Genomic DNA, 26,317 nt, shown 5'->3' with positions numbered 1-26,317 from the left:
GTAACTTGTAAAGAGATTCATTGAGTCTTCAAAAACCCCTCCCAAGGGGCACCTGGGTGGCTCAGTCAGTTAAGCATCCAACTTCAGCTCAGGTCATGATCTCATGGTCCGTGAGGTCAAGCCCCATGTCAGGCTCTGTGCTGACAGCTCAGAGCCTGAAGCCTGCTTCAGATTCTGTCTCCCTTTCTCTCTGACCCTCCCCCGTTCATGCTTTGTCTCTCTCTGTCTCAAAAATAAATTAAAAAATTAAAAAAACAAAAACAAAAATAAAAACCAAAAACCCCTCCCAAAAAAGGAAAGTCCAGAACCAGATGGCTTCACCATTAATTCTATCAAACACTTAAAAGAAGAACAGCCCTTCTCAAACTCTTCCAAAAACCTAAAGAGGAAGAAACACTTTTTAACACTTGAGGCCAGCATTACTCTATCTGAAACCAAAACCAGAAAAAGACACTATAAGAAAATCACACACCTGGGCGCCTGCGTTGCTCAGTTGGTTAAGCGTCTCTGTCTCACGCTTTGTCTCTGTCTCTCAAAGATGAATAAATGTTAAAAAAAAATTTAAAAAAAGACAACCACAAACCAGGGGTGCCTGGGTGGCTCAGTCAGTTAAGCATCTGACTTCAGCTCAGGTCGTGATCTCACAGTTCTTGAGTTTGACCCCTGCATCAGGTGAGCTCGAGCCCCATTCCAAGCTCTGAACTCTGTCTTCCTCTCTCTCTGCAGTTTGTGGGATTCTCTCTCTCCCTTTCTCTGCCCCTCGCTCACACTCACGTTCTCTCAAAAATAAATAAATAACCATACACCAATATCCCTTATGCATACTGACAGAAAAAAAAATCCTCAACAAAACAGCAAACCAAAATTCACCAATATATTTAAAAGATTATACAAAATAACCTAGTGGGATTTACTCCTGGAATGCAAGGAATAGTTCAACAAATGAAAAACAATGTAATACAAACACATTAATGAACTGAAGGGGGGACAACCCACGTGATCATCTCAATTGATGCAGAAAGAGCATGTGACAAAATTCAGCACCAGTTTCATGATGAAAACACTAAAAAAAAAAATAGAAATAGAAAGGGACTTCCTCCACACGATATAGTCTATATATGAAACACTCACAGCTAGCATCAGATTCAGATATGAAAGACAAAGTTTTTCCTCTAAGACCAGGAACAAAACAAGGATGTCCTATTTGCTGATTCTAGTCAATACCATATTGGAGATTACAGAAAAATAAAAAACATCTAAACTAGAAAGAAAACTTTATTCATTGAGGACATGATCCTGTACACAGAAAATCCTAAGAAATCCACTCAAAACCTATTAGAACTAATAAACAAGTTTAGCAAAACTGGAATATAAGGATCAAAAATTCAATGGTATTTATTTCTATCACTAGCAATGAGCGTTCTAAAAATAAAATTAAAACAATCTGATTTACAATAGCAGTGAAAAATAAAGCAATTAGGAATAAATTTAATCAAGGATAAAGACATGTACAATGAAAAGCACAAAACACTGCTGAAATTAAAGATGACCTGAACAAACAGAAAGCCCATGTGAATAAACTGGAAGACTTTTTAAAAAAAACAATCATCTGGGACACCTGGGTGATTCACTCGGTTAGGTGTCTGAGTCTTGATTTCAACTCAGGTCATGATCTCATGGTTCATGAGACTGAGCCCCACGTCAGGCTCCACACTGACAAGGTGGGGCCTGCTTGGGATTCTCTCTCCCTCTCTCTTTGCCCCTCCACACATACACATGCACGTGCATGCTCTCTCCCTCCCTCTCTCTGAAAGAAAGAAAGAAAGAAAGAAAGAAAGAAAGAAAGAAAGAAAGAAAGAAAGGAAGAAAGAAAGAAAGAAGAAAGAAAAGAAAAAAACCTTTAAAAATAATCTATGGGGCACCTGGGTGGCTCAGTCGGTTAAGTGCCCAACTTCAGCTCAGGTCATGATCTCACAGTTCATGAGTTTGAACCCCTCATCGGGCTTGCTGCTGTCAGTACAGAGCCCCCCTTCATATCCTCTGTCCCATCTCTCTGCCCCTCCCCAGCTTGCACTCTCTCAAAAATAAACACTAAATAAATAGAGTCAACATTTTTTAGAAACCTTAAAAAAATATATAATAGTAATCTTCTATGCCCAACATGGAGACTGAATTCACAACCGCAAGGTCAAGAGTCGCCTGCTTTACCAACGGAGCAAACAAGGTGCCCCTAGACTGGAAGACTTAATGTTAAGATGTCAACACTACCCAAAGCAATCAACAGATTCAATGCATCACTATCAAAATCCCAAAGAGATTTGGGAAAAATTCATCCTAAAATTCATATGGAATTTCAAGGGACCCCAAATAGTGAAACTGTCTTGAAAAAGAGAAACAAATTTGAAGGACTCATGCTTTGTGATTTCAAAGCTTACTACAACTTACTACAAAACTACAGTAATCAAAACAATGCGATACTAAAACAGACATATGGATCAACAGAACAGACTAGAGAATCCAGGAAGAAACCCTCACGTATATGGCCAATTGATTTTCAACAAGGGTGCCAAGACCATTCAAAGAGGAAAAGACGGTTATTTCAACAGTTGGTGCTGATAAAACTAAGTACTCATATACAAAAGAATGATGTTGAATCTTTATCTTACACCATATATGAAAACGAAACCAACATGGATTGAAGACCTACACTTAAGAGCTAAAACTATAAAGGTCTTAGAAGAAAACACAGGGAAATAATAACGTTGGATTTCGCAATTTCTTGAACATGACACCAAAAGCACAGGCAACAAAAGAAAAATTAGATAAAATGGACTACATAAAACAAAACAAAAAAATGGACTCTATAAAATTTAAGACGTGTAGATTGAAGGACACTATCAAGAGAATGAAAAGACACAGCAAAGACATCCCCAAACAGACTGGGAAAAAATATGTGCAAATCATATATCTGAAAAGGGATTAAAATCCAGAACATAAAAGAACTCCTACAAACAACAAAAAAACAATTCAAAAATGGCCAAAGGACTTAAATATAGATTTCTCCAAATAAGATACACAAAAGACCAATAGGCACACAAAAACATGCTCGACATCGTTAGTTACTAGGGAAGTGCAAATCAAAACTACAATGAGATACCACTTCACACCCATTATGATAGTTACTACAAAAACATTTTTTTAAAAAAAAGATACTACGTGTTGGCAAGAAGGTAGAGAAAATGGAATCCTCGTGCACTGCTGGTGAGAATATAAAATGGTGCAACTGCTGCAGAAAATAGTTTGGCAGTTGTTTAAAAAGTTAAAAATAGATCATATGATCTAGTAATTCCACTCCTAGGCTTATACCCATAAGAACTGCAATCAGGGAATCAGTTATTTGTAAACCAATGTTCGTAACAGCATTATTCAGAAGGTAGCATAATCAAAAGGTAGAAATAATCCCAAGGGTCCATCAATAAATGAACAAAATGTGGTGTATATACACGTTACATATGTTTATAAAGTTGACTCTTGAACAACACAGGTTTGAACTGCACAGGACCACTTACACATAGAATACTGTAAGTATACTTTCTCTTCCTTGTTTTTTCCCCGATGATCTGAATAACCATTTCTTTTCTCTAGCTTACTTTATTGTGAGAATGCAGTATTTAATACCTTAACATACACAACATATGTTGACTATTGATATTATCAGTAAGGCTTCCAATCCACAAATTGTAAACAGTTAGGATTTTGGGGAGTCAAAAGTTATACTTGATCTTTTAATTTAATGTTTGTTTATATTTGAGAGAGAGAGTGCGCAAGCAGGGGAAGGGCAAAGAGAGAGACAGGGACAGAATGTGAAGAAGGTTCCATGCTCTGAGCTGTCAAGAAAGAGCCCGACACGGGGCTTGAACCCATGAGCCAGGAGTTCATGACCTGAGCTGAAGTTGGACGCTTAACTGACTGAGCCACCCAGGCGCCCCAGTTATACTCGGTTTTTGACTGCACAGGGGGTTGGCACCCCTAACTCCCCATGTTGGTCAAGGATCAACTGTACATTTTAATAAGAGTATTATTCAGCCATAAAAAGGAATAAAATGCTGACACACGCTACAATGTAGATGAACTTGAAAACATTCTTGTGTCTAAAAAAAGTCAGACAAAAAAGGACAAATGCTATTATGATGCCACTCATGTGAGGTACCTAAAAAAGACAAACTCATAAAGACAGAAAGTAGAATAGAGGTTACCAGGAGTTGGGGAAAGAGAAGAATGGGAAACTATTGTCTAATGGGTCTAGCTTCTGTTTGGGATGACAAAAAAGTTCTGCAAATAGACTGTGGTGAAGGATACCATTAATGTACTTAATGTCACTGAACTGTACACATAAAAATGGTTGATTTTTTTTATGTACATTTTATCAAAATAAGTTGAGCCAACAGAAATCATATTTATTCTTATTTCAAGCAAACAGAAAATATGTACCTGCCTCTAGTATAAGAAAATGAATCAATAAAATTAATCCTTTTGAGTCATCTACATTTATACAGGTAAAATAATGCTTTTTAATCATTGTGTGGTTTCATATGTAATAGAATTTTTTCTTTTTTTGAGAGTGAGAGCAAGCATGCAAAATGGGGGGGAGGGCAGAGCGAAAGAGAGAATCTTTTTTTTTTTTTTTTTTAATGTTTATTTATTTTTGAGACAGAGAGAGACAGAGCATGAATGGGGAAGGGGCAGAGAGAAGGAGACACAGAATCTGAAACAGGCTCCAGGCTCTGAGCTGTCAGCACAGAGCCTGACGTGGGGCTCAAACTCACGGACCGCGAGATCATGACCTGAGCCGAAGTCGGCCGCTTAACCAACTGAGCCACCCAGGCGCCCCTAAAGAATCTTAAGCAGGCTCCACGCTCAAGGCTCAACTCCATCCATGACCCTGGGATCTCGACCTGAGCCAAAATCAAGAGCTGGAAGTTCAACCTACTGAGCTACCCAGGCACCCTAGGATTTTTAAAACATGTTTAAAATCCTTAAGAGTCTGATTTACTAGGGGCAGCCGGGTGGCTCAGTCAGTTAAGGATCCAACTTCAGGTCAGGGCATGATCTCACAGTTTGTGAGTTCAAGACCCACATCAGGCTCTGTGCTGACGGCTTGGAGCCTGGAGCCTGCTTCAGATTCTGTGTCTCCCTCTCTCTCTGCCCCTCTCCTGCTCATGCACGGTCTCTCTCTGTCTCAAAAATAAACATTTAAAAAAAAAAAAAAATCTGGTTTACTGGGACACCTGGGTGGCTCAGTAGGTTAAGTGTCTGACTTCAGCTCAGGTCATGATCTCACGGTTCATGAGTTCCACCCTGCACTGGACTCCCCGCTGTCAGCACAGAACCTGCTTCAGATCCTCTGTCCACCTCTCTCTTTGCCCCTCCCCCATTTGTGCTCTCTCCCTCTCTCTCTCTCTAAAAAAAAACATTAAAAAAAGGAATCTGATTTACTACATTAATTGGCTTTAATTAACTTTATGAAAGTTTTTTAAACGCTTAGAAAGGTTTTCATTATTTAAATTTCTTTTTTAATGTTCATTTGTTTTTGAGAGAGAGAAAGAATCAAAGCACGAGCAGGGAAGAACAGAGAGAGAGGGAGACACAGAATCCGAAGCAGGCTCTAGGCTCTGAGCTGTCAGCACAGAGCCCAACACGGGGCTCAAACCCACGAACTATGAGATCATGACCTGAGCTGAAGTCAGATGCTTAATCAACTGAGCCACCCAGGCGCCCCAGAAAGATTTTCATTATTAAATTTATTAAGACTAGATATTTAAAATATTAGAATCAAATATATAAAATTTATGAGTGTAGCTTGAAATCTCTGAAGAAATTTCATCACAATATAAGATGCAAATTATAGAAAATGTTTAAGGAAATTTCACCCGTCAAATTTATAAAGTAAAACAATCCCAGATCACATAAAGTATTTTTAATTCTTAACAGAGAATAAACAAATTTTTACTTTACTAGAATTTAAAGGCACGTTTAAAGTTTAAAAAAAAAAACAAGTTTTCAATTTACATTTTAATAAACCTAACATTGCTCAAAAAGCACACACAAACAAGAACTCCATGCCATTGACAAAGAAAAGGTGAGGAACACGAACAGTCACACCCACCTAGAGGGCAGGACCAAAGTTAAGCCTGTACGAATGAGCAGCTGTGACCTCCTGTCCAAGACTGTCAGCAGCTCTCGAAGAGGAAATGTAGAGGGATGGGGCTCGGCCCCAGCGAGCAGACAGCTTCAGAGCAGAAAGCGCGCAGGACTTACCCCAGAGCTGTGGTCGCAAAGGCCGCTCCAGCAGCGCCAACCTCCTCGCAGTCCCTCTGAAGAACCTCCTGGATGAGCTCATCCACCACCTGAGCCAGGTCCTAAGGAGAGGTCACATGGGGGTCAGGGCAACGGCAGCGAGAAACACTGCCTCAATCCAGACTGAGCTTAAAACCAATCTAGCTGCACAGGCTAAGGGTACTGAAAACCTTCACAGAACCAACCAGTCTCACGGAGCAACCCCTCTGGGGCCAAAAAAAACTCCCTTCACGACCTATCAGTGGCTACTTGTCTGAGGGCATCTAACAGTCCTCACGTAGGAACTGGCTACGCTGCTTCGGGAAAGGTTTCCTGCTAATGAACACAGAGGAGCCTTCTGGAGAGGCCAAGGCAAGCCTGCTGCCTGCTCAGTGACGCCATGCCGCCCCCACATCCTATCAAACATCGTCAGTCGCTGCAGCCATTCTTCACAATCCTCTCAGGCCTCCTTAATCATGACCAAAACCGGCCCAAGCAACAGGGTGGCGAGCCCAATCCCACAACCTGTGTGGCCAGTGTGCACACGGTGCTGCGTGCCTGTGGCCCCACGTGTCCCTAGTCAACATGCCCACTGGCTCTCTGGAGCGAGCAGTGTCGAATATCACTCAGAGCACGCACACCAGGGCCACAAGATGGTGCTGGGACAGGACACACTGAAGAGCTGCTCTGACAACTGTGCCCAAGACGGGGGAGCGTCAGCCCCAGCTCAGCCACCCGAGGCCAAGTGACCGCAGGCCGGGTCTCTCCCGGGACCCCCCACAGGAGACCAGACAACACAGCCTACTCCACAGGGGAGAGGGTAGTCCACAGAGACCCATGCGTCTGCAGAGTTCTCAATGCAGGGCCGCACCTACTTCACCTGTCATGTTACTTCCAAAAAACCCTCAGTGCCTTCTCTAGTCTTAGCTGTAGCCCTTTCAAACAGACACACAGGCAAAGAGCTAGGGAGCCTGGCGCAGCCTGTGCTCAGAGCCCCAAGCTCCTTGCCTAAAGGACAAAGGCTTAAGCCTCCAGGGCCAGGGTCCTAGGACCTGCCGCGGCTGGCACTCAGAATATTCTAGAGCCACAAGCGCAACCACCTTCATGGAAGTGATCTACAGACAGAGGTCAGACTGGACGTCAGACGCTGTTGGTGACACTGATACGCAACTGGCTCCTCAGAGCCCTGACCTGGAAGATTCCTTACCGCATCAGAGTACGCAGGTGCAGGCCTTGGAGGAAGCAACTCAGGCTGCACAGGGGGCTGCAGGGGGGCCTGCACAGGTGGCTGGAAGAGGCCAGGCACTGTGCTCAGAGTTGGTGCCGGGAGGTGAGGCAGAGAAGCTGGTGTGGGTGCAGGGATGGGAAGAGGCTGCTGGAGAGCAGGTGGGGGCACATCTGCCTCTGTACCACACGCCTCTCCTTTCCCCTCACCTGCAAGGAAAGAGGCAAGTGTGGGCAAATAGGGCAACCCCTGAGCACCCACAGTGATCCTTAATGGCCACCCTCCCAAGCAATGTCACAGGGGACGGTATGTGCTTCACCTGTGGGAACCAAGCACTATGACATCAGGGAGCCATTCAAGCCACTCTTAAGAGGAGCAAAAGACATGAGCACTGAGCCAATACCCACCCGACCTACCCCTCACCCTCAAAACAAGACAGATGCTCCTGGCTCCCAAGAGGCTTCCTGAAGGGGCAACAGCTAGTTCCGTCACGTAACGCAGCTCCTCACCTGAGTCCAAGCCGGGTCTCTGAGTGCCTGTGGGCAGCTCCGCAGCCAGGCTCTCCCCAACGTACTTGTTCTGGGAGTTGAAACTGCACACGGGAGTGTGACGAGGGATGGCGGGCAATGGCCCTCCATTCACGATTTCCCCAACCGACACTGTCAGCTTCCTGGTAATAACCACCGACTTCCTGGCCTTGGATAACCCCTCTGGTTCCAGGAACGAGGACCGGTTCAGCTCAACACAGCTACCCAGACCACAAAGAACCCACGGAGAGGCGTTACACAGGTAAAAAGCCAACCTTTACCTTCTCAGTGCCCAGCAGAAACGCTGAAAGCCCTGTCCCCATCATTAGGTCACCCCACAGCCATGTGTAAATGAGGAGAGAGGCAGTAAAAGCTGACTTGGTAGCTGAGCCCACAGTACCCACAGCTGCCAGCCTGGACATTTCCTTGTGACACGGGAGCCTCCCGGCCTAGCTGTAGACAGCCACAGGTAGAATGCCAGACACCTACGTGCTCCTGTCTTATTCCAAAGCTGCCACGTTTCTTTGAGGACTGCAGAAAGCAGATAGGAAGGGGCTGGCAATAAGGAGAGGAGGGAAGGGGTGGAGAAACCCCAATGGGCAATAAGACGTTGGGTGCATGTGCACGCACGTGAGTAAATGGTGCACATTATGGTGCCATTTTCTGGGAGAGGGTCCGCGAGTTTCATAAGGTTCTCAAAACACTGACTCCAAGCAGTGGAGGAGCCCCTGGCCTGGCCCACTGGTGCCTGTCTGGACCACCAGAGGTGGGTAGTTGTCAGTCAGGGGCCAGCAGAAGTCATCTTCAAGAAACACAAGAAGAAAGACCCTAACCTTTCCCTGTAGGATCTTCAGTAACGCGTGAAAAACCCTGATTCTGGAGTTGCAAAGAAATGGGTCTGAACTCCAATCCACTGACGAGCAGCGTGTGACCTGAGGATGCTCCCCAGCCATTCTGAGCCTCGCTGATTTCACCTGCACCCCAGGGAGGCAGCATGTGGAATGTGCCCTCCTCTGGGGCCTGGCATGTAGCTGGCACTTCCCAGACCCTCATCAGAATTAAAAACAAACAAAAAAATGAAAACAAAAACAAAGAGAGGCCACCTCTCTGCTCTTACCCATCAGAGACAGTGAGACCGTGGTAGTTCAGGAAGTCTGTGGCCTCCTCACAATCTCGGAAGAGCAGCATGCGCACCACACCATCCAGGGGAAAGACGGTGGAGCGCTGCGTGCTCACGGTATACGCTATGTTGAGCGCCCGGAGAGCGTCCTTGCGGATCTGAAGAGACAAGATGAATCGCTACAGGGTCAAGGGACCAGTTATCCCATAACCACAGAATTGCCAGCATAGGGCACAGCGTCCTGCTGTAGTCCCTCTGGAAAGCAATCTGGCACTAAGGAGCCTAGGCTTAGCAATCAGCAGGGAATTTGCTCAGCAGAAGATAAGCAGAAATGCAAGCGAAGCAATCAGTCTCAGACACAGGAAAAGTCAGGCCATGAAGGCTTTAATTGAAAGAAACCCTAGAAGACAGGGCACCATCAGTGGCTCAGTCGACTGAGCATGTGATTTCAGCTCCGGTCATGATCTCAGTTCATGAGTTCAAGCCCCACATTGGGCTCTGTGAGCGCAAAGCCTGCTTCTGATCCTCTCCCCCCCTCTGCCCCTCCCCTACTTGTGTTCTCTCAAAAATAAATAAACAAAAACAAAAACAAAAAAAGAAACCCTAGAAAACAAATTGTCCATCAACAAACAGGTCATGTGGAAAGTCAATTATGCATCCTCCACTTGACAAAAAGCTGTGTGGCAATAAAAATTACCACAGAGATGATGGAGTGAAACAGAAAAATGCATAAATGACACGAAATTTGTAACAAGTGCTTTAGAAAAAAAAAGAAAAAAAAAGGAAAGTGCTAACAAAAATTACATGTGTACGTGTGGGCGCTAGGACTCTGGGTGACCCCTTGCTTCCCCTTGCAGTGCTCTTTAACCCTACCAGTATTTATCCAGTGTTTACTTTGCACGTGGCATGGTTACTGCTGGGCACACAACAATGCACAAAACAAAATCCCTGCCCCAATGACTGGCATGCCAGGGAGAGACCGACGATGAACAAGATGAATCTGTGAAATACACAGCACATGTAATGGTGACAGTGCAACCAAGGAAAGAAGGCAGGGGAGAAGGGCAGGCGGGCAGGGTGGGCCCTGCTGAGTTGGTGGCAACCAAGACAACACCAGAAGGTGCCATATGTCTCTGTAAGGAGAAAGAACAGCAGCAAGAACAGCAAGTGCAAAGGCCCTGTGGCAGGAGTGTGCTGGGGTTGAAGGGACTGGAAGAGTCACAGCAGGTGGAGGTGAACAAGGAAGAACCCTATGGGACCATGTCAAACACACTATTTCTCTAAAGAAAAAGCACTTAGATGTCTTTTTGCTCAAAGTTATTAAAATGGGAACAAATGGCCAACATCCTAATGTTGAATAATCGTTTCAAAGTATTAATTATCAGTTTTATTTGTTGAATGTACAGAGTTCCACAAGTAGCATGTTGTTTAAAATCTTTTCATTTGTTCCAGAATTTCGGTTCTGTTGGCAACTGTCAGACCTGACAGTGAGCAGACTTGCACAAGACCATTTGCCTGGACTAAGACCATGGGCTTAGTCACTGTTTATCACTGAACTTGATGTGTGACCAAAGAAAAATAACCTGGAGTCACAGAACCAGCTGGTCACATCCTGAGACACCCCCACCCCAAGCAGCCTCCTCCCCACCAAGCAGACCCCTCACAGCTGGGGGCAGCACAGTGTGTGCGCTGTCAGGGCTGGGGCTGAAGACCTGACTTGAGGAATTTCTGGCATTCAAGCTCTGTGTAAAGCACCAGGTAAGAGACCAGTCTTCCCCAGGTTTGTAACCCCAAGGCACAGCACAGTACTCAACAAAGAACAGGCCCTCAAGATATTTATTGGGACAAATTTAGCATCATCACGTTCATTCCAAAAATAACACTTAAGATTTTTAAGTTAGGGATTTTGCATGTGCAATTTTTGATTTTCAGTTTCCGTGAATGATAATAATGCTGAACTCAAGTCATATATATTTTTTTTTATTGAGAGAGGGAGCATGTGAGCAAGGGCATAGAGAGAGAGAGGGAGAGAGAGAAAAAGAGGAAATGATAGAATAAGAGAATCCCACAAGGGAGAGAGGGAAAGGGAGGAGGGGGGAAGTGGGACTCACCTGAAGCGGGGCTCGTGCTCACCCCATTCAGGATTTAAACTCACGAACCATGAGATCATGACCCGAGCCAAAGTCAGATGCTTAACCAACTGAGCCACCCAGGCGCCCTCAAGTCATATCACTCTAAAGAAATTTGTCTGATCTGAACCTAACAATAGTATATTCCACTGCACAGCCTTTTCCGTCAGTAGTCAATGGCGCCAACCCCTGTAAAACAAGGTACCCCAGTAACCCTCTCAGAGGGCTAGCGCGAGAGGGTTACACAAGAGTCACCCCAGGACCTGCTGAAATGTTCTCAGAATAGAGAAACACTTAAATATCAAAAGTAACAATCTGCTTCCTTTCAATTCTTCAAGTACAGCTACGTTACTCACCTGATTAAAGTAACAATGTAAAAGACATGCGTTCAGATAAGAAGCCGATTGGACCAGTTTGAAAAATCTCACAAAATTGTTACTGTTCAATGCAGCAAAAGCCTGAACAGCAAATTTCACTTCGGAGGAATTTCTAACAGCAGGATGGAACTGTTGTACTTCTCTGTCAATTAAAGGAGATAAAGAGATTAGAATTTTATTTTTAATTAGAAAAAATTTCCATGAAAACCAGATGTGATTTAAAAAAACAAAGATTTCAACCATATGGAGAAAAAGGGACTTAATGGTGACACGTGCCACTCTGTTAGATTAGTAATTTCGAAGCTGCCACTCTTGGACTAGATTGGGAAGAATGGTGTTCTCTAAAAAGATGGTAAATAAACAAATTCACGTAATAATCAATTTAAGGATTATCAAAGAGTCACTTTAACGCCAAATGACTACAAGCTGTTTTCACAATGATGATGTCTAAACAAAAGCTAACTCTGCTATGTAAGTGAACAGCTGACTGAGTCACTCAAGAGAAGAAAGGCACCCATCATCCATGAAAAGACCACACTTCCGTTTTCCATAACCAGTTTATCTCCGGGACCGAATTTTAAAACTAAAAATCGGTAACACATTTCGATATTGTTTAACAAGGTTCTTAGGGAAAACAGTAAGCTAAAAAACAGTTTCAGCATAAATAAGAGAGTCTCGGAAATAAAGGAGTCACTGGCTGTCACCAAGTCCGGTTGACCAACAACAGGGACAGAGACTCAGGGGATTCTGCTGTGTTTTCTCCTATAAATGTCCACCTGTGTAGCAGATCAGTATTTAAAGTTCATTCTTTCTTAATATCCCCCTACAAACATTCGTTTCACACAATTTTTTCCTCTCCTATCACTTAGTTCTATGAGGAGGCGTGTGTGGACGCATGTAATAGGAAACACGCCTGGACACAGCAAACTGCTGACAGCTCTTGACAGGGCGCCCTGGGCTTCCCTGTCCCCCCTCACTTGCCTCTTCTGTTCATCAGACAGATTGCTTCCTCGTCTTCTCACTGACAAAGAGAAACTGTTCTTACAAAGGATCTGGGGCCTACTCCGACTGCCGCCGTCAGCACAGCCCTGTCCTGGGGCCCCCTGCACCTCCGCTCAACAGAGCACACAGCCCAGCCCAGGCTGCTTACTGTCAAGCCCACACTCGACACCAGACAGACTCTGCGCTGCCAGCTGCCATGAACCCTAACAGCTCTCTTCCTGTTTAAACCCTGCTTTTCCAGACAACTTAGGTTAGTTTCTGACTTTGAAAATTTACCTTAGGATGTCCCCCTTATTGAGATTGAGCAGAACGTTGTAGCCCTGGAACTCTGCTTCGCTGGCACAGAACACACCCTTGTTTCTTAGGTCCTGGTACATCTCCTTCAGACTCTGAAGGCACTTGGTCATGTTCTCATTGTTGATCTTGGCATCAAAAGAGGACATGGGCTCCTCACACATGAAGTGAGCACAGTGGATATGGAACCGAGTACACTTCTCAATCAGGGATACCGTCACAGGGTCACACAAGTGCTGCTGGGTGATGTCCTGGCCATGAACGAGAGGGAGTATTATACACGCACACACCTCATCCACACACCTTACGTACATACGTGTCTCCTACACACACAGATCTCACGCACATATTTCCATGCATAAAGAACCAAATGTGAGAAAAAGCGGGATTACCTGAATTTCTCTCATCAATTTGAAACAAAGTGCATGAAGCACATTTTAAAAAGACTTTGTAATGATTTACTGTTTTTAATGTTTATTTGAGAGAAAGAGAGTATGTGCGTGTGCATGAACAGGGGAGAACAGACACAGGGGGAGAGAGAGAATCCCAGGCAGGCTCCATGCTGTCGGCACATGGCCTGACGTGGGGCTCGAACCCACGAACTGTGAGATCATGACCTAGGCTGAAATTAAGAGTCAGATGCTCAACCAGCTGACCCACCCAGACACCCCTGTAATAATTTTAAATACAGCATATTCTTTTACACAGATGAGTAAAATGAGAACTCTCCCTTCAACTCTGGAATTCACATGCGTTTTCTAGTTTCCTGATCGAAAGTGACTGATACCTTCCGAATGCCCCGTGTGCGGTTCCACACGAAGTCGTACCAGTCCCGCAGACTGCCCTCCTTCTGGTCCATGATCTGGGTCACCAAGTAGTCCATGGTCCTGCTGAGCACTGCCGAGGGCCGAAGCTCATGCGGCAGGGGCTCTTCCTGATCAGCAGAAGAGCGGCTGTACTCCTTCACGGCTGCTGCGTGATCCACCTGAGGACACAGAGTGGGAACAAACCTGTGTGTCAGGTGCTGGGCCAGCTTCCCCACAGCTGTGCCTTAAAATGAAGGGGAAAATCACCCACAAACTCATACAAGATCAAAACTACAGAATACAATATTCAAATGTAAAATTTCTGTTTGAAAGTAATGACCAAAATTCAAAAACAAATGAGAAACTTGTTTTTGGCAAATATGACAAGGAGTGAAGAAGCAGAAGGAATATAAGTGGGGGCACATGCCTGGCTCAGTCAGTGGAGCATGCAACTCTTGATCTCAAGGTTCTGAGTTCGAGCCCCACACTGGGTGTAGAGAATACTTAAAAATAAAATCTTAAAAAAAAAGTAGGGGGGGGGAATAGAAGTAGAGATACATGTGCACGGCCCCAAGGGCAGAGGTGTGACAGGTAAGGGACTCTGAAGCATTTTAACACACCTTAGCCACACTCAAACACCAAAGTAAATCTACATGGATTAGAAAGGAAATGGAGACAGCAGCAGGGAGGCTCATGGGGGCTGCACAGCTGCACACAAAGGCCTGGAGCTGTCCCACCTGTAAAAGGAGGCTGAAGACACATGGCCAAAGGCAGAAGCCCAGATGTCCACAGACTGAGCCCCAGGCATCCACCTCAAGCTGCCATCATTGTCCCCTGGGGCAGGAGCCTCTGCTGTGATGCAGAGATGATGATGAGAGCATGCAACTCTCAATCTCACGGTTACAAGCTCAAGCCCCACACTGGATGCAGGGATTACTTAAAAATAAAATCTTAAAAAAAAAAAAAAAAAACAGCCAATAGAGGAGACACCTATAAGCAAAATTAACGAAGAGAAATTAACAAAAATTTAAATTTTTTTTAAAAATTGACAAAGGATTGGGGCGCCTGGGTGGCTCAGCCAGTTAAGCGTCCAACTTCAGCTCCGGTCATGACCTTGCAGTCTATGAGTTCGAGCCCCACGTCGGGCTCTGTGCTGACAGCTCAGAGCCTGGAGCTGCTTCAGATTCTGTCTCCCTCTCTCTCTGCCCCTCCCCTGTTCGTGCTCTGTCTCTCAATAATAAATAAACGTTAAAAAAAAAATTGACAAAGGATCTAAAATGGTGATTTCTGAGAAACAGTTTGGGAACATGCATTGACATACATATGTTCAGGACCTTGAAAAAAGGTCATACCCTCTGATGTAGTAATTTAATTCTTAGGATCTATCAGAAGGAAATAACCTAAATACTTTAGATTCATTATACACAACATGCCCAGTAGAATCATTAATAAAATTTAAATATTAGAAACAGCCTATCTAGTGATTGCAAAATGGTAAGTTTTAACAGTTACATAAATCAATTAACAGGCTGTCATTTAAAACATGCTGAGTTACGCCTGGGTGGCTCCGTCAGCTGAGCATCTGATTCTTGATCTCGGATCAAATCATGATCCCGGGGTTGTGGGACAGAGCCCCACACTGGGCTCTGCACTGACAGCACAAACTCTACTCTCTTTCTCTCTCTGCCCTTTCCCCCATTCTCCCGCACTCTCTAAAATAAAAATAAATAATGCTGAGTTTATCAAAACATTCACAATATAATTTTAAGTGAAAAATATTCACACAGAATTGCATCTAGAGGATAATCTCAAGCGTGTAAAACACATACATAGAAAAGGGTAGGAATACGGGGCGCCTGGGTGACTCAGTCGGCTAAGTGTCTGACTCTTGATTTCAGCTCAGGTTATAATCTTGCGGTTTGTGGGTTTAAGCCCAGCATCAGGCTCTGCGCTAACAGTATAGAGTCTGCTTGGGATTCTCTCCCCATCTCTCTCTCTCTCAAAATAAATAAATTTTTAAAAACAAAAATTTTTAAAAGGGATACTAATAAACTGTGAAAAGAAAAAAGAAACAAAGAAATTTTTAATCTGTGAAGCAAATCTCCTATCTACATCTATAGAGAACCATGGGGTCCGGTCACCTCATATAGGATTGTTTAGTGTACACCTCACAATAAAAACAATTTAATATGAACATTAAGAGCACATCCCCACTACCCTCTAAAAAGGTAAACACCCAAACCAAATATCAATATATACAAAAATCACAAAAAAGTCCCCCCCCCGCCCCCCCTCCCCCCAGTGTATCCCACCTCCACCCTGATGATTTAAATATGGACAACAGCCTAGAGAGCAACCCCAGGAGGACATGGGGCTCCACCTGATCAGTCCCTGGGACCACTTCAAACACGCTCAGCTGGCTCCGGGTCTCCCGCATGTACCGCTCCTTCTCAGGACACATATCTGGGCACGTTCCAACAAAAGTTCTTGCTTTGTCCAGGTCAGTTCTTTTTACCCGAGCTAAATGATGACAAGTAAAAAATAAGAACGTATCACACAGTTACTAGGAACCCAGAGAAGTGTATCTTTATGATGATAAAAAGAAAAAGGAAAAGAAAAAAAGAAAGGCAAACACTGCAAATTACAAAGTAAAAGAAATATGTTTTAAATGCTGGGCCTATGGAGTGCCTGGGTGGCTCAGTCGGTTAAGTGTCCAACTTCAGCTCAGGTCATGATCTCACAGTTCGTGAGTCTGAGCCCTGCGTCGGGTTCTGTGTTAACAGCTCAGAACCTGGAGCCTGCTTTGGATTCTCTCTCCCCCTCTTTCTGCCCCTCCCTCATTCTCTCTCTCTCTCAAAATAAACATTTTAAAATAAAGCAGAGTAAAAAGTAAAGTAAAATAAAATAAAATACATAAAAATACAATACAATACAATAAATCAAATCAAATCAAATCAAATGCTGGGCCTAGAAAAAAGAAAGCATGGCCTATCACATCAGGCACCAGGGCATCCAGGCCCATGAAGACCCCTGAGGAGGCCTCATCCCCCCTGCAACAGCCACAGATTCTCACTGCACCCTACAGGCAGGGGGCACACGTGGCTGTTCATGGCTCTGGTAATGAATTCAAAGATAGTCATGCTGCAATATGTTTGTTAAAAAGATCAATTTGTTAACTGTAAATATTCAAAATACACTAGTACTCTAAAACTCAGTATTTCATCACTTTTTTCCAGCATGTCTTTAACAGGATTCACCTAAGAGAATGTACCCCTGTCCTGAAGTGAATAAATTATTACTTTCCATACAATTTCTTACAAAAGTATCTTTTAAACGAAATGGAATGCAACAACTTCACAGCTCAAAACACACAAGTTCAGTCAGTTAAGCCCTGGACTTTGGCTCAGGTCATGATCTCACGGTTTGTGGGTCCGAGCCCCGCATCAGGCTCTGTGCTGACAGCTCAGAGCCTGGAACCTGCTTCAGATTCTGTGTCTCCCTCTCTCTCTCTGTGCCTTCTCGCCTCACACTCTCTCTCTCCCCCTCTCTCTCTCTAAAATAAATATTAAAGGGGCGCCTGGGTGGCTTGGCCGGTTAAGCGTCCGACTTCGGCTCAGGTCATGATCTCACGGTCCGTGAGTTCGAGCCCCGCATCGGGCTCTGTGCTGACAGCTGAGCCTGGAGCCTGCTTCCGATTCTGTGTCTCCCTCTCTCTCTGACCCTCCCCCGCTCATGCTCTGTCTCTCTCTGTCTCAAAAATAAATAAACGTTAAAAAAAAAAAAAATTATAAAAAAAAATAAAAAAAAATAAAAAAATAAAAAATAAAATAAAATATTTTTAAAAATTCTTTTTACATATACACATCTTATTTTTATTCTGAAAAATTTAAATACCTACTAATTCTATTTGGAATACAAAAATTCCGTTCCTGGGTTTCGACAACAAAAAATCACCATGTCAATGACATGATGCGTGACAGCAGCTTTTATTACCATGTTAAGGAGGCACTGTGATTATTCCACTTATTCACAGCTTCTAAAGAAAGGAAAATCCTACAGCTAAAATCTAATTTCAAAAAAACTTTGCAAAGAAAAACACAAATACTTTTTCATTTGTGCTCGTTGCACATATATTTTTTTTTTTAAGTTTACTTATTTTTTGGGGGGTGAACGAGCAGGAGAGAGTAAAGAGAGGAAAAAAAGAGAATCCCAAGCAGGCCCGGCGCCGTCAGCACAGAGCCCAATGCGGGGCTTGAACTCACGAACCAGAAGATCATGACCTGAGCCAAAACCAAGAGTCAACTCAACTGAACAAGCCACCCAGGTGCCCCACGCATATTTTTGAAAAGTTAATAGAATACTTACTTTTTAAATAGCTAATATATATACACAGATCACACTCCAAAGGTATTAAAACGTCCTACATAAAATCCCCCCCACTTTCCTCCTGAGTCAACGTGAACAGATCCTTTCACATCTGCACGACTATTTTATTCACACGTATGCAAGCACACTCACATGCGTATGGACACACACACTTCCCACCCTTATTTATACACAAATGGTAGCACACTACATACTTACCACACTATGTTTTTATCAGTTCACAATAAATCTTCATATTTTCCCATAAACAAAGCCTAATCTTCCTCCAGGCTGTTTAGAATCCTGCTATGTGAACAATCAATTCCCAATCTTTGCCATCACAAACAACCTATGTGTGAATCTCACACACAAACATATGTGTGGTACTGTCCATGGGACAGATTCCTGCACACGAGTTGCTGGGTCAAAGGCACAGGCTTTCCTAAGGCTAAAAGATACTGCCAACTCTCCCTCCTCCACAGGAGTGCAGCCGTCCCCAGCCTGCCCAAGGACACAGCATCAGGGCACAATATGGAGATGCCACTCTGGGAGGTGCATCGCTGTGGGAGAGCGTGGGCACCTTTCCCTATGTTTAAGAGCCAACTGGTGACACAGCTGACCCTTGAACCACATGGGTGTGAACTGCACGGGTCCACTTACATCTACAATACTATAAATGTACTTTCTCTTCCTGAGGATTTTTTTAATAATGTTTTTCTTTTCTCTAGCTTACTTTACTATTAGAATGCAGTATATAAAACATATAACACACTAAGCACGTACTAATCGACTGTTTTTGTTATCAGTAAGGCTTCCAATCAACAGTAGCCTATAGGCAGGTAAGCATTTGGGGAGTCAAAAATCATATGTGGATTTTACAACTACAAGGGAGACCACACCCCTGACCTTGTGTTGGTCAAGGGTCAGGTATACTTTCTTTTCTGTAACTTTTCTGACCACCTACTCATTTCTCTATTGAGTTAGTCTGTTTTGTTTTGTTTTTTTTTTTTTTTGAGAGAGAGAGAGAGAGAAAAAGAGAGGGCGCCTGGGTGGCTCAGCTGGCTGAGCGTCTGACTTCAGCTCAGGTCATGATCTCATGGTTCATGGGTTCGGGCTCCACATCGGGCTTTGTGCTGACAGTGCAGAGCGTGCTTGGCTGCTTGTCTCCCTCTCTCTCTGTCCCGTTCCTGCTCATGTTCTCGCTCTCAAAAATAAACGATTAAAAAAAAAAAAAGCACATGCGAGTGGGCATGAGCATGGGAGGGGCAGAGTGAGTGTGTGTGTGTGTGTGTGAAAGAGAAAGAGAGAGAGAGAGAGAGAGAGAGAGAGAGAGAGAGAGAATGAATCCCAAGCAGGCTCCACACTGTCATTGCAGAGCCTGACGTGGGGTTCAAAACCACAAACTATGAGATCATGACCTGAGCTGAAATCAAGAGTTAGATGCCTAACCAACTAGGCCACCCAGGCGCCCCCCAAGGGCTAGTCTTTTTCACACTGATTTCGACAATTCTTTCTGTATCAGAGAAATCAGCCCTTTATGATAAGAGTTACAGATTTTTCCCCTGGGTTGACATTTCTTAGTTTTATTTGTGGGGATTTCTGTCAAACAAAACATTTTGATTTTTGTTTAATATGTGCTTTCTAAATGTCTAAAAACTGCCCTTTAAAATGTTTAATTTTAAAAAATGGTTTATAGATTTTCTTCCAAATAAAATTCAAGGGGCGCCTGGGTGGCTCAGTTGGTTAAGCGTCCAACTTCGGCTCAGGTCATGATCTCACGGTTCGTGGGTTCGAGCCCACATCAGGTTCTGTGCTGACAGCTCTGGGCCTGGAGCATGCTTTGGATTCTGTGCCTCCCTCTCTCTCTGTCCCTCTACTCCCACGCTGTCTCTATCTCTCAAAAGTGAATAAATGTTAAAAATAAATAAATAAATAAATAAAGACATATCTGCATTACATCTACATCTATGCTCACCTTCTTGGGAAACTAGTAAACAACAAAGTTACATGCGGCGCATCGGAGGCCTAAGGCTCAATGTCAGTGAGCCTCCACAGACAGCAGTCACTCCCTCCTCACAGCTCCCAGAATGACCTTATCATGACCTTAGCGAGGTCTCTGAACCTCTGCTGAGATGCACCCACAATACCTTGTCGCATGATCCTGTCTCTCTGGTCAAGCAAGCGGTACTTCTCCTCAGATGTCTCAGCCACGGTGCCTATCAGGGCGCTAAGAGATGACACACATGGCCCAAGACCCTCGGAGCCCTCAGAGCCCGAATCAAAAGGGTCTCCCTCAAACTGATGGGTCTTTAGAAGACTTGGCTTCTTCACTGGAGAGCTACAAAGAAAGTAACACATTAAGGGTCTTGTATCCAGCAAGCATTTCTGTCATTTCCGCTTCCGGATGCTTTCCTTACTCAAGATTTTCTGCTCCTCCAAAACTGAAACTAAAATCACTAACAGGAGACGATGATAATCCTAATGAGTGTAAAGGTGTTACTATTTTTCACTGTGATTTTCAAATTTTGAAACATTCCATACTTTCTAAAAATGAGAGGAGCCCATTTAAACATGTGAAATGAACTTCCGCATATTTCTATCTCAAAAAAATGAAATTCAGCCTGGGGGGGAAAACCACTTTAACACCATGAAGAAATCATGTGTCTACATGTTTTCATACATATCTTCATTCCCGCAGAAGGATGTACTAAAAAGACATGAGCACTGCTTCCCAGCTTCCCCATTTTCTACCTGGCTTTCAACACTCTGGGAACTCAAATGTTGAAGATGTGACTGGCTGAGGGAGAAGAGAAAAATCAAAAGCAAATCAGCAACTAAAATGCTAACTGTAAAATGAAAGTAAGGAAATGATACGCTGACCAAAATACACCAAGGACTAAAGAGCAGCAGCCCGCTCTGTGGAAGGAAGAGAGGATCATGCGGAAAGGGGGCTGGGCAGGGAGGCTTTGCGAACAGATATCCACTGAGGCCGTGTGAGGCACACACCATGTCCCCACTCTGGCCTGAGGGCTGTACACTTGTATAGTTCCCCAGCTATAATGTGGCCAAAAGGAAGACTGCCTCACCATGATAAGCTAGACCTACAGAAAGTCATACTGGAAATTGCTAGAAGTAGCTACTAGGAAAACTTGGTTATTACAGCCAATTAGACCTCTCAAGGGAACAAGTTGCTTCTTATATACTGAGTACAACAGCATGAGGCATGGAACTGAGTGGGACGAGCCCAGTGGCCGTCTCCCCCTTGCCCTCTCGCCACGTCCTACTCTCCCTCTCCCAGGCCCCCATTCCCCATGAAACCCTCCTCAAGGGTCAGCGTATCATCCACTTCCCAGCCATGCTCTGGCATGACTGCCATCAAGGGCACAGAAGTCAAGGAACCCACACGCCACCGTGTCCAACAGTCCTCAGAAAGAACCAGCCACACCTTTTACTCAGGAGGCTGACAGCTGCAGCCCTCCCCACAGGCTTGCTAAGAGGGGAGTGCTGAAAGGATGCCTCCTCCGGGCCCTGGCCAGTTTCGCCGTCACCTGGCTTCTTCTCTTTCAGGGAAAAGGGCTTCTTATTGGGACCTGAGGACACAAGAGCACAGAGTTTATGAACCACAAGTCTGACACTGGATTTTACTTGTGTTTGAAAAAGTAATACTCTCCTAATTGTTACGGGAGATTCCAAAGCAGCCCAAAGAAACACTCTGAGACACAGGATCCACGGACAGCCAGCCCCGCCCTGGTGCTGGGGAAAGCTCAGTGGGCAGACCATGCAGAGCACTGGAACCCACACCGGGAGTAACCGGGAACTCACTCAGTTTCTTCTTGTGCCAAAAGACAGCCATGTCCTTATGCAGACTTTTCCCCTTCTTCCTAGCCAGGGCTGCAGATGCCTAGGGAAACAGTCCACACCACAACGTATGAGGGCGTCAGACCAAAAGAAATGAAATTAAAACTTCAAATGCAGTAGCAGAATTTGTACAGTTTTGTACAGAGCGAAGCCTCCATCCACTACATGTTCTGACCATGCAGTTTGCCTCCAGTCACAGCGGCCACGGTCCTCACCTCTCTTACCTGTCTCACAGGCATGGATTTGCTCCTCTCCTTTTTGAAAGTAAAAACTTTACTGTGATAGAACCCACAGATTAGCCTTGTTGGCATTTGGTGAGGTGACTCTCACCATCTGATTACACATACAGTAATACAGTAAATACATACGGTATTGGAAAGATTGCCAAGTCACACTTTAAGACAAAAAAAAGAGAGTGACACACGTGGGATACATTTTATCACAAAATCAAGTACGTTTTAGTATACCCACAGACAAACCTATGAAAAGGTCTAGAAAAATACACATCATACTAGGTAACCGTGCTTGCTCCCAGGTAACAGGAGAGATGAGGGTAATCAGGAGACCTCAGCATTTTATGTATCAATGAACTACTTCCTACGACAATGTATTTACATACCTATTTCATAAATATTTTTTTAGGGTTCAGCTAGAAAAGTACATCTCAATAGTCAAATACCTTCAAAAACAAAACAAAAACGAGGCATATGACCCAGCACTTCTACTTTAAGTGTATACCCAAGAGGATGATAGGAAATATTTGCACACCTGTTCACAGAAGCATTATTCGAAATAGCCAAAAAGCAGAAACAGCCTCTGTCCATCGACAGATTAATAAAGAAAAATACATCTACACAATGGAATTATTATTCATCCATAAAAGGAATAAAGTACAACCACACAAACACTGAAAACGTGATGCTGACCAAAATAAGCAGGACAAATACTGTGATTCCACATAAATGTAATTTCTAGAATAGGCAAATTTAGAGAGAGAAAGTAGATTAAAGGTCACCAAGGGCTGGGGGAAGGAAGAAATGGGAAAATACTACTTAGCGGTTAGGGTTACTGTTTGGGATGATGAAAAAGTTCTAGAAATAGATAATGGTGATGGTGGTACAACACTCTGAATGTAATTAATGCCACTGAATTAAAAGAAAAAAAGAAAGAAAGAAAGGAACAAACAGCAAAAACTCTAAAGCTATGCAAGTATTTTGGCACAGAACTTCTACTCTCAGGAATTTAAACAAAGGATGTAAACCAATCAGAAATACATGTACAAAGTGTCCACAAATAGAAAATTAACCAGGTAAGTAAACAGGACAGAATGCCATACAGCACTTAACAATTCTCTTCTAATTAGGCTATTGGTTTCAGAAAATACTAAAGATTACAACCTGAAAACATAAGCAAACAGTATATGCAGCATGATCCCATTTGTGTAAAAACAATGTGACTATGTGTTTACAATGATATTAACTAAAATATTCATAGTTCATTTCAAATATTCATATTCATTTGGTTTTTTCCCCTACATCATCACTTAAAAGAAGTATGAAAACATGCTTTCCACTTTACAAACTCTAAAGAACTTACTTTTTCCCCACAAGAAAATTCAGTAATAATAAAAACATAACGCAACATAGTGTGAACAATCCCTGTATGCTTACACCCTACAACTAATGCGTCATGCATATATGTGCTTATATACCTATTTAAAGTCAAGGTATAAACCAAATAAGTAATGTCAGTTATCCTGGAGGATAGGATTACATGGGGATTTATTCGTATCGTTGGAATGTTTACAGTGATTATGTACTATGACCAAATAAAAGAAAATCAGAAACAAACAAGAAAACTCAATTTTGAAAAAATGCTATGTGATTATAGAGCCAAGTTGAGAATAAGATATCTGAGTGCTTGCCCATTCTAGCAAGTAAGCGATAGATTAAAATATAAGTTTTAATGGGGCACCTGGGTGGCTCAGTCGGTTAAGCATCCAACTTCAGCTCAGGTCATGATCTCACAGCTCGTGGGTTCGAGCCCCAGATCGGGCTCCTGACAGCTTGGAGCCTGGAACCTGCCTTGGATTCTGTGTCTCCCTCTCTCTCTGCCCCCCAACCGCTGCTCACACTGAACATTAAAAAAAGTTAAAAAATAAAATAAATAAAAAATAGGTTTTAAAGTGACAAAGGTCACTCGAACTTTTTCTCACTCACATTAAATTTGTTGGAAATACTCACATGATCAAAAAAATATACCACGGCAAGCTTTTTGCTGCGCCTGGTATAGATGCGCTGCACTTTAGCAATTTTACCAAAGTGTTTCTCCAAAATGGTTCTGTCGTTGAGATAGTCAGGGATGTTCTTGCACTGGATAGCTGTGATTTCAGCAGGAGACAAGCCTCCAAGACTGTCTGTGCTCTCGCTTCTTTTACTTTGACGCCCAGGTGTTCCTCTTAGAGACTCTAGGGATAAGAGAACGGGCACAAAAACGTAGCAGATGTCACATCTCAAATAGGAAGCACCAACTATGTAAGAGCAAAGTAAATGTTTATAGATACAAGACATTTTCTTCGTATGTTAGAATTCCTAATGTTTACAGGAAACTTACCAGAAACATTAAACTAAGACTCGGGGAAATTTACCAAGAACAAGCCAGCAGCATTTACTGGATGGCACACATTTTTAGAGCTCACCTTCTTTTTTATCTCTATTTTCAGTTTCCTCCTCCTTCACACCTGGGAGACGGGAAAGTGCCGAGGAAGACTGACTCCCTCCTGGGATGGCCACAGGGTCATTTTCCCCGGACTCAGTACAACCAACTTCCTTTTTAGATTCCTTGTTGCCAAGACGACCTACTTCTTTATTGCTTTTGAAGACATCCTGTATCGTTCGACCAAACAAGGTGCCTCCCCGGGGTCGATTCAGGCGGACAGGTCGTTTATCTGGAGGATGATCTCCCCTTGACAGAGCATCCACATCTTCTGCTCCATCATGGCCATGCCTCCTTGGGGAGCGATCCTGGTCCTCCTTCCTTTTCAGTCCTTTCATGAGGCTGGGAAGTGGCTCCATTTGGGATATACCTTCTTCACAACCTTGTCTGACCCCGGTTTTGCTAACCGGGTAGGGTTCTCCCAAAGACCCTGAAGATACGAGGAAGCTAGTGAAGCTACTATTAGAACTTCCAAATAGTGATTTAGGGCCTCTCTTCTCTTCCTCTACATTTTGGTTTGACAAAGCAGAGGCAAAGGCAGATGATGAATTATTACTGTTAACTGGTTTTGAAAAGGTGAAATTTGAATTGCTAGCTGTACTTGCCACCTGAGAAAAAGAAAATGGTGCCAGTCCCCCAGGTCCGCTACTAATTGGGTGAGAAAATGTGAAAAATCCAGAAGTAATTTGACTCTGAGTTTTCTCAGGCTCAGATTCAGCCCCCAATATTGGTCTGAACACTGAATTTTCCAGAGGTTTAAAGCTAAATTCTGTTTTCCCAAAACCAGAGCTTGTTATTTCTCCAGTTTCTGGTCCAAATGTAGAAGTACTTGGGAAAGTCCCAAAGTTGGATGATTTAAAACTAAATCCTGGGTTTCCAGGCACACATGAACTTGAAGGCCCAGAGGCAGCTACAAAGGCTGGAGTGTGTTCAAGTCCTGAAAACAGTCCAACATTTGAGGTCTGGGAAAATCCTAATGTTTGTGCTGAAGAAGAATGACTTACTCCCGAAGATGTTGGAAAGCTGGATACCTGTGAAAATCCTGACGTTTTCCCAGATAACGTATTGCTTTGTCCGAAAGGCGAGGGCTGACCAAATCGAAATGGCGGCTTAGCCTGAAATGTTCCTATGGAACTACTGGAAGATGCTGGAAAAACCCCAGGCTGCTGCCCACTGAAAGGATTAGTTGGGTTCATCTTCTGATCCAAGGTAGCGAATACTATGTGTACACAAGTTGTTCTCTTCTTTAAACAGTCTGTTCAACTAGGAAGCCACCCTCATCTTCACAATAAGCTGGAAGACAAAAATTCAGATCATCACAGCTATGTCCTGCTGGAAGACTAAGAAGATAATTTTTAATCACATGTCACACTCTAAGAATAATGGAAAACTGGGCAAATCAAAGGGTTAGGTATTATTTTCTGAGAGCCAGTGGGGGGTTTGTGGGGAGGGCTGGAGTAGAGGGTGGAGAAATAAATTACTTCGTTACTGGAGATTGAAGCGTGATGCTTCAGACTAAGGAAAAATTCAAATCATTTTCTGAACTGGTAAATTCACGAAAAA

At 43.6% G+C, this 26,317-nt stretch overlaps 1 protein-coding gene across 4 annotated transcripts in view; it reads right to left on the bottom strand.

Moving 5' to 3' along the window:
- LOC102964297 (minichromosome maintenance complex component 3 associated protein) overlaps window positions 1-26,317 on the bottom strand; it is a 55,905-nt gene that overhangs the window by 29,030 nt on the left and 558 nt on the right. For all 4 annotated transcript variants that reach the window (XM_042957179.1, XM_042957181.1, XM_042957182.1 and 1 more), the window contains exons 2-14: window positions 24,738-26,047; window positions 24,283-24,506; window positions 22,004-22,082; window positions 21,627-21,771; window positions 20,329-20,519; window positions 16,197-16,336; window positions 13,798-13,995; window positions 12,993-13,261; window positions 11,694-11,856; window positions 9,206-9,366; window positions 8,071-8,309; window positions 7,544-7,770; window positions 6,319-6,419 (exon numbers count right to left, since the gene is read on the bottom strand). In XM_042957179.1, the coding sequence (XP_042813113.1) occupies window positions 6,319-6,419; window positions 7,544-7,770; window positions 8,071-8,309; window positions 9,206-9,366; window positions 11,694-11,856; window positions 12,993-13,261; window positions 13,798-13,995; window positions 16,197-16,336; window positions 20,329-20,519; window positions 21,627-21,771; window positions 22,004-22,082; window positions 24,283-24,506; window positions 24,738-25,950 (3,350 nt within the window). In that variant the 5' untranslated portion in view covers window positions 25,951-26,047. The remainder of the gene's footprint in view (window positions 1-6,318; window positions 6,420-7,543; window positions 7,771-8,070; window positions 8,310-9,205; window positions 9,367-11,693; window positions 11,857-12,992; window positions 13,262-13,797; window positions 13,996-16,196; window positions 16,337-20,328; window positions 20,520-21,626; window positions 21,772-22,003; window positions 22,083-24,282; window positions 24,507-24,737; window positions 26,048-26,317) is intronic.

Source organism: Panthera tigris, chromosome C2 (genome assembly GCF_018350195.1).
Source record: "Panthera tigris isolate Pti1 chromosome C2, P.tigris_Pti1_mat1.1, whole genome shotgun sequence".
In the NCBI taxonomy this organism is placed as follows: domain Eukaryota; kingdom Metazoa; phylum Chordata; class Mammalia; order Carnivora; family Felidae; genus Panthera; species Panthera tigris.
The sequence above is the reverse complement of the archived record's forward strand: the minus strand, read 5'-3'. Positions and strand labels throughout refer to the sequence as shown.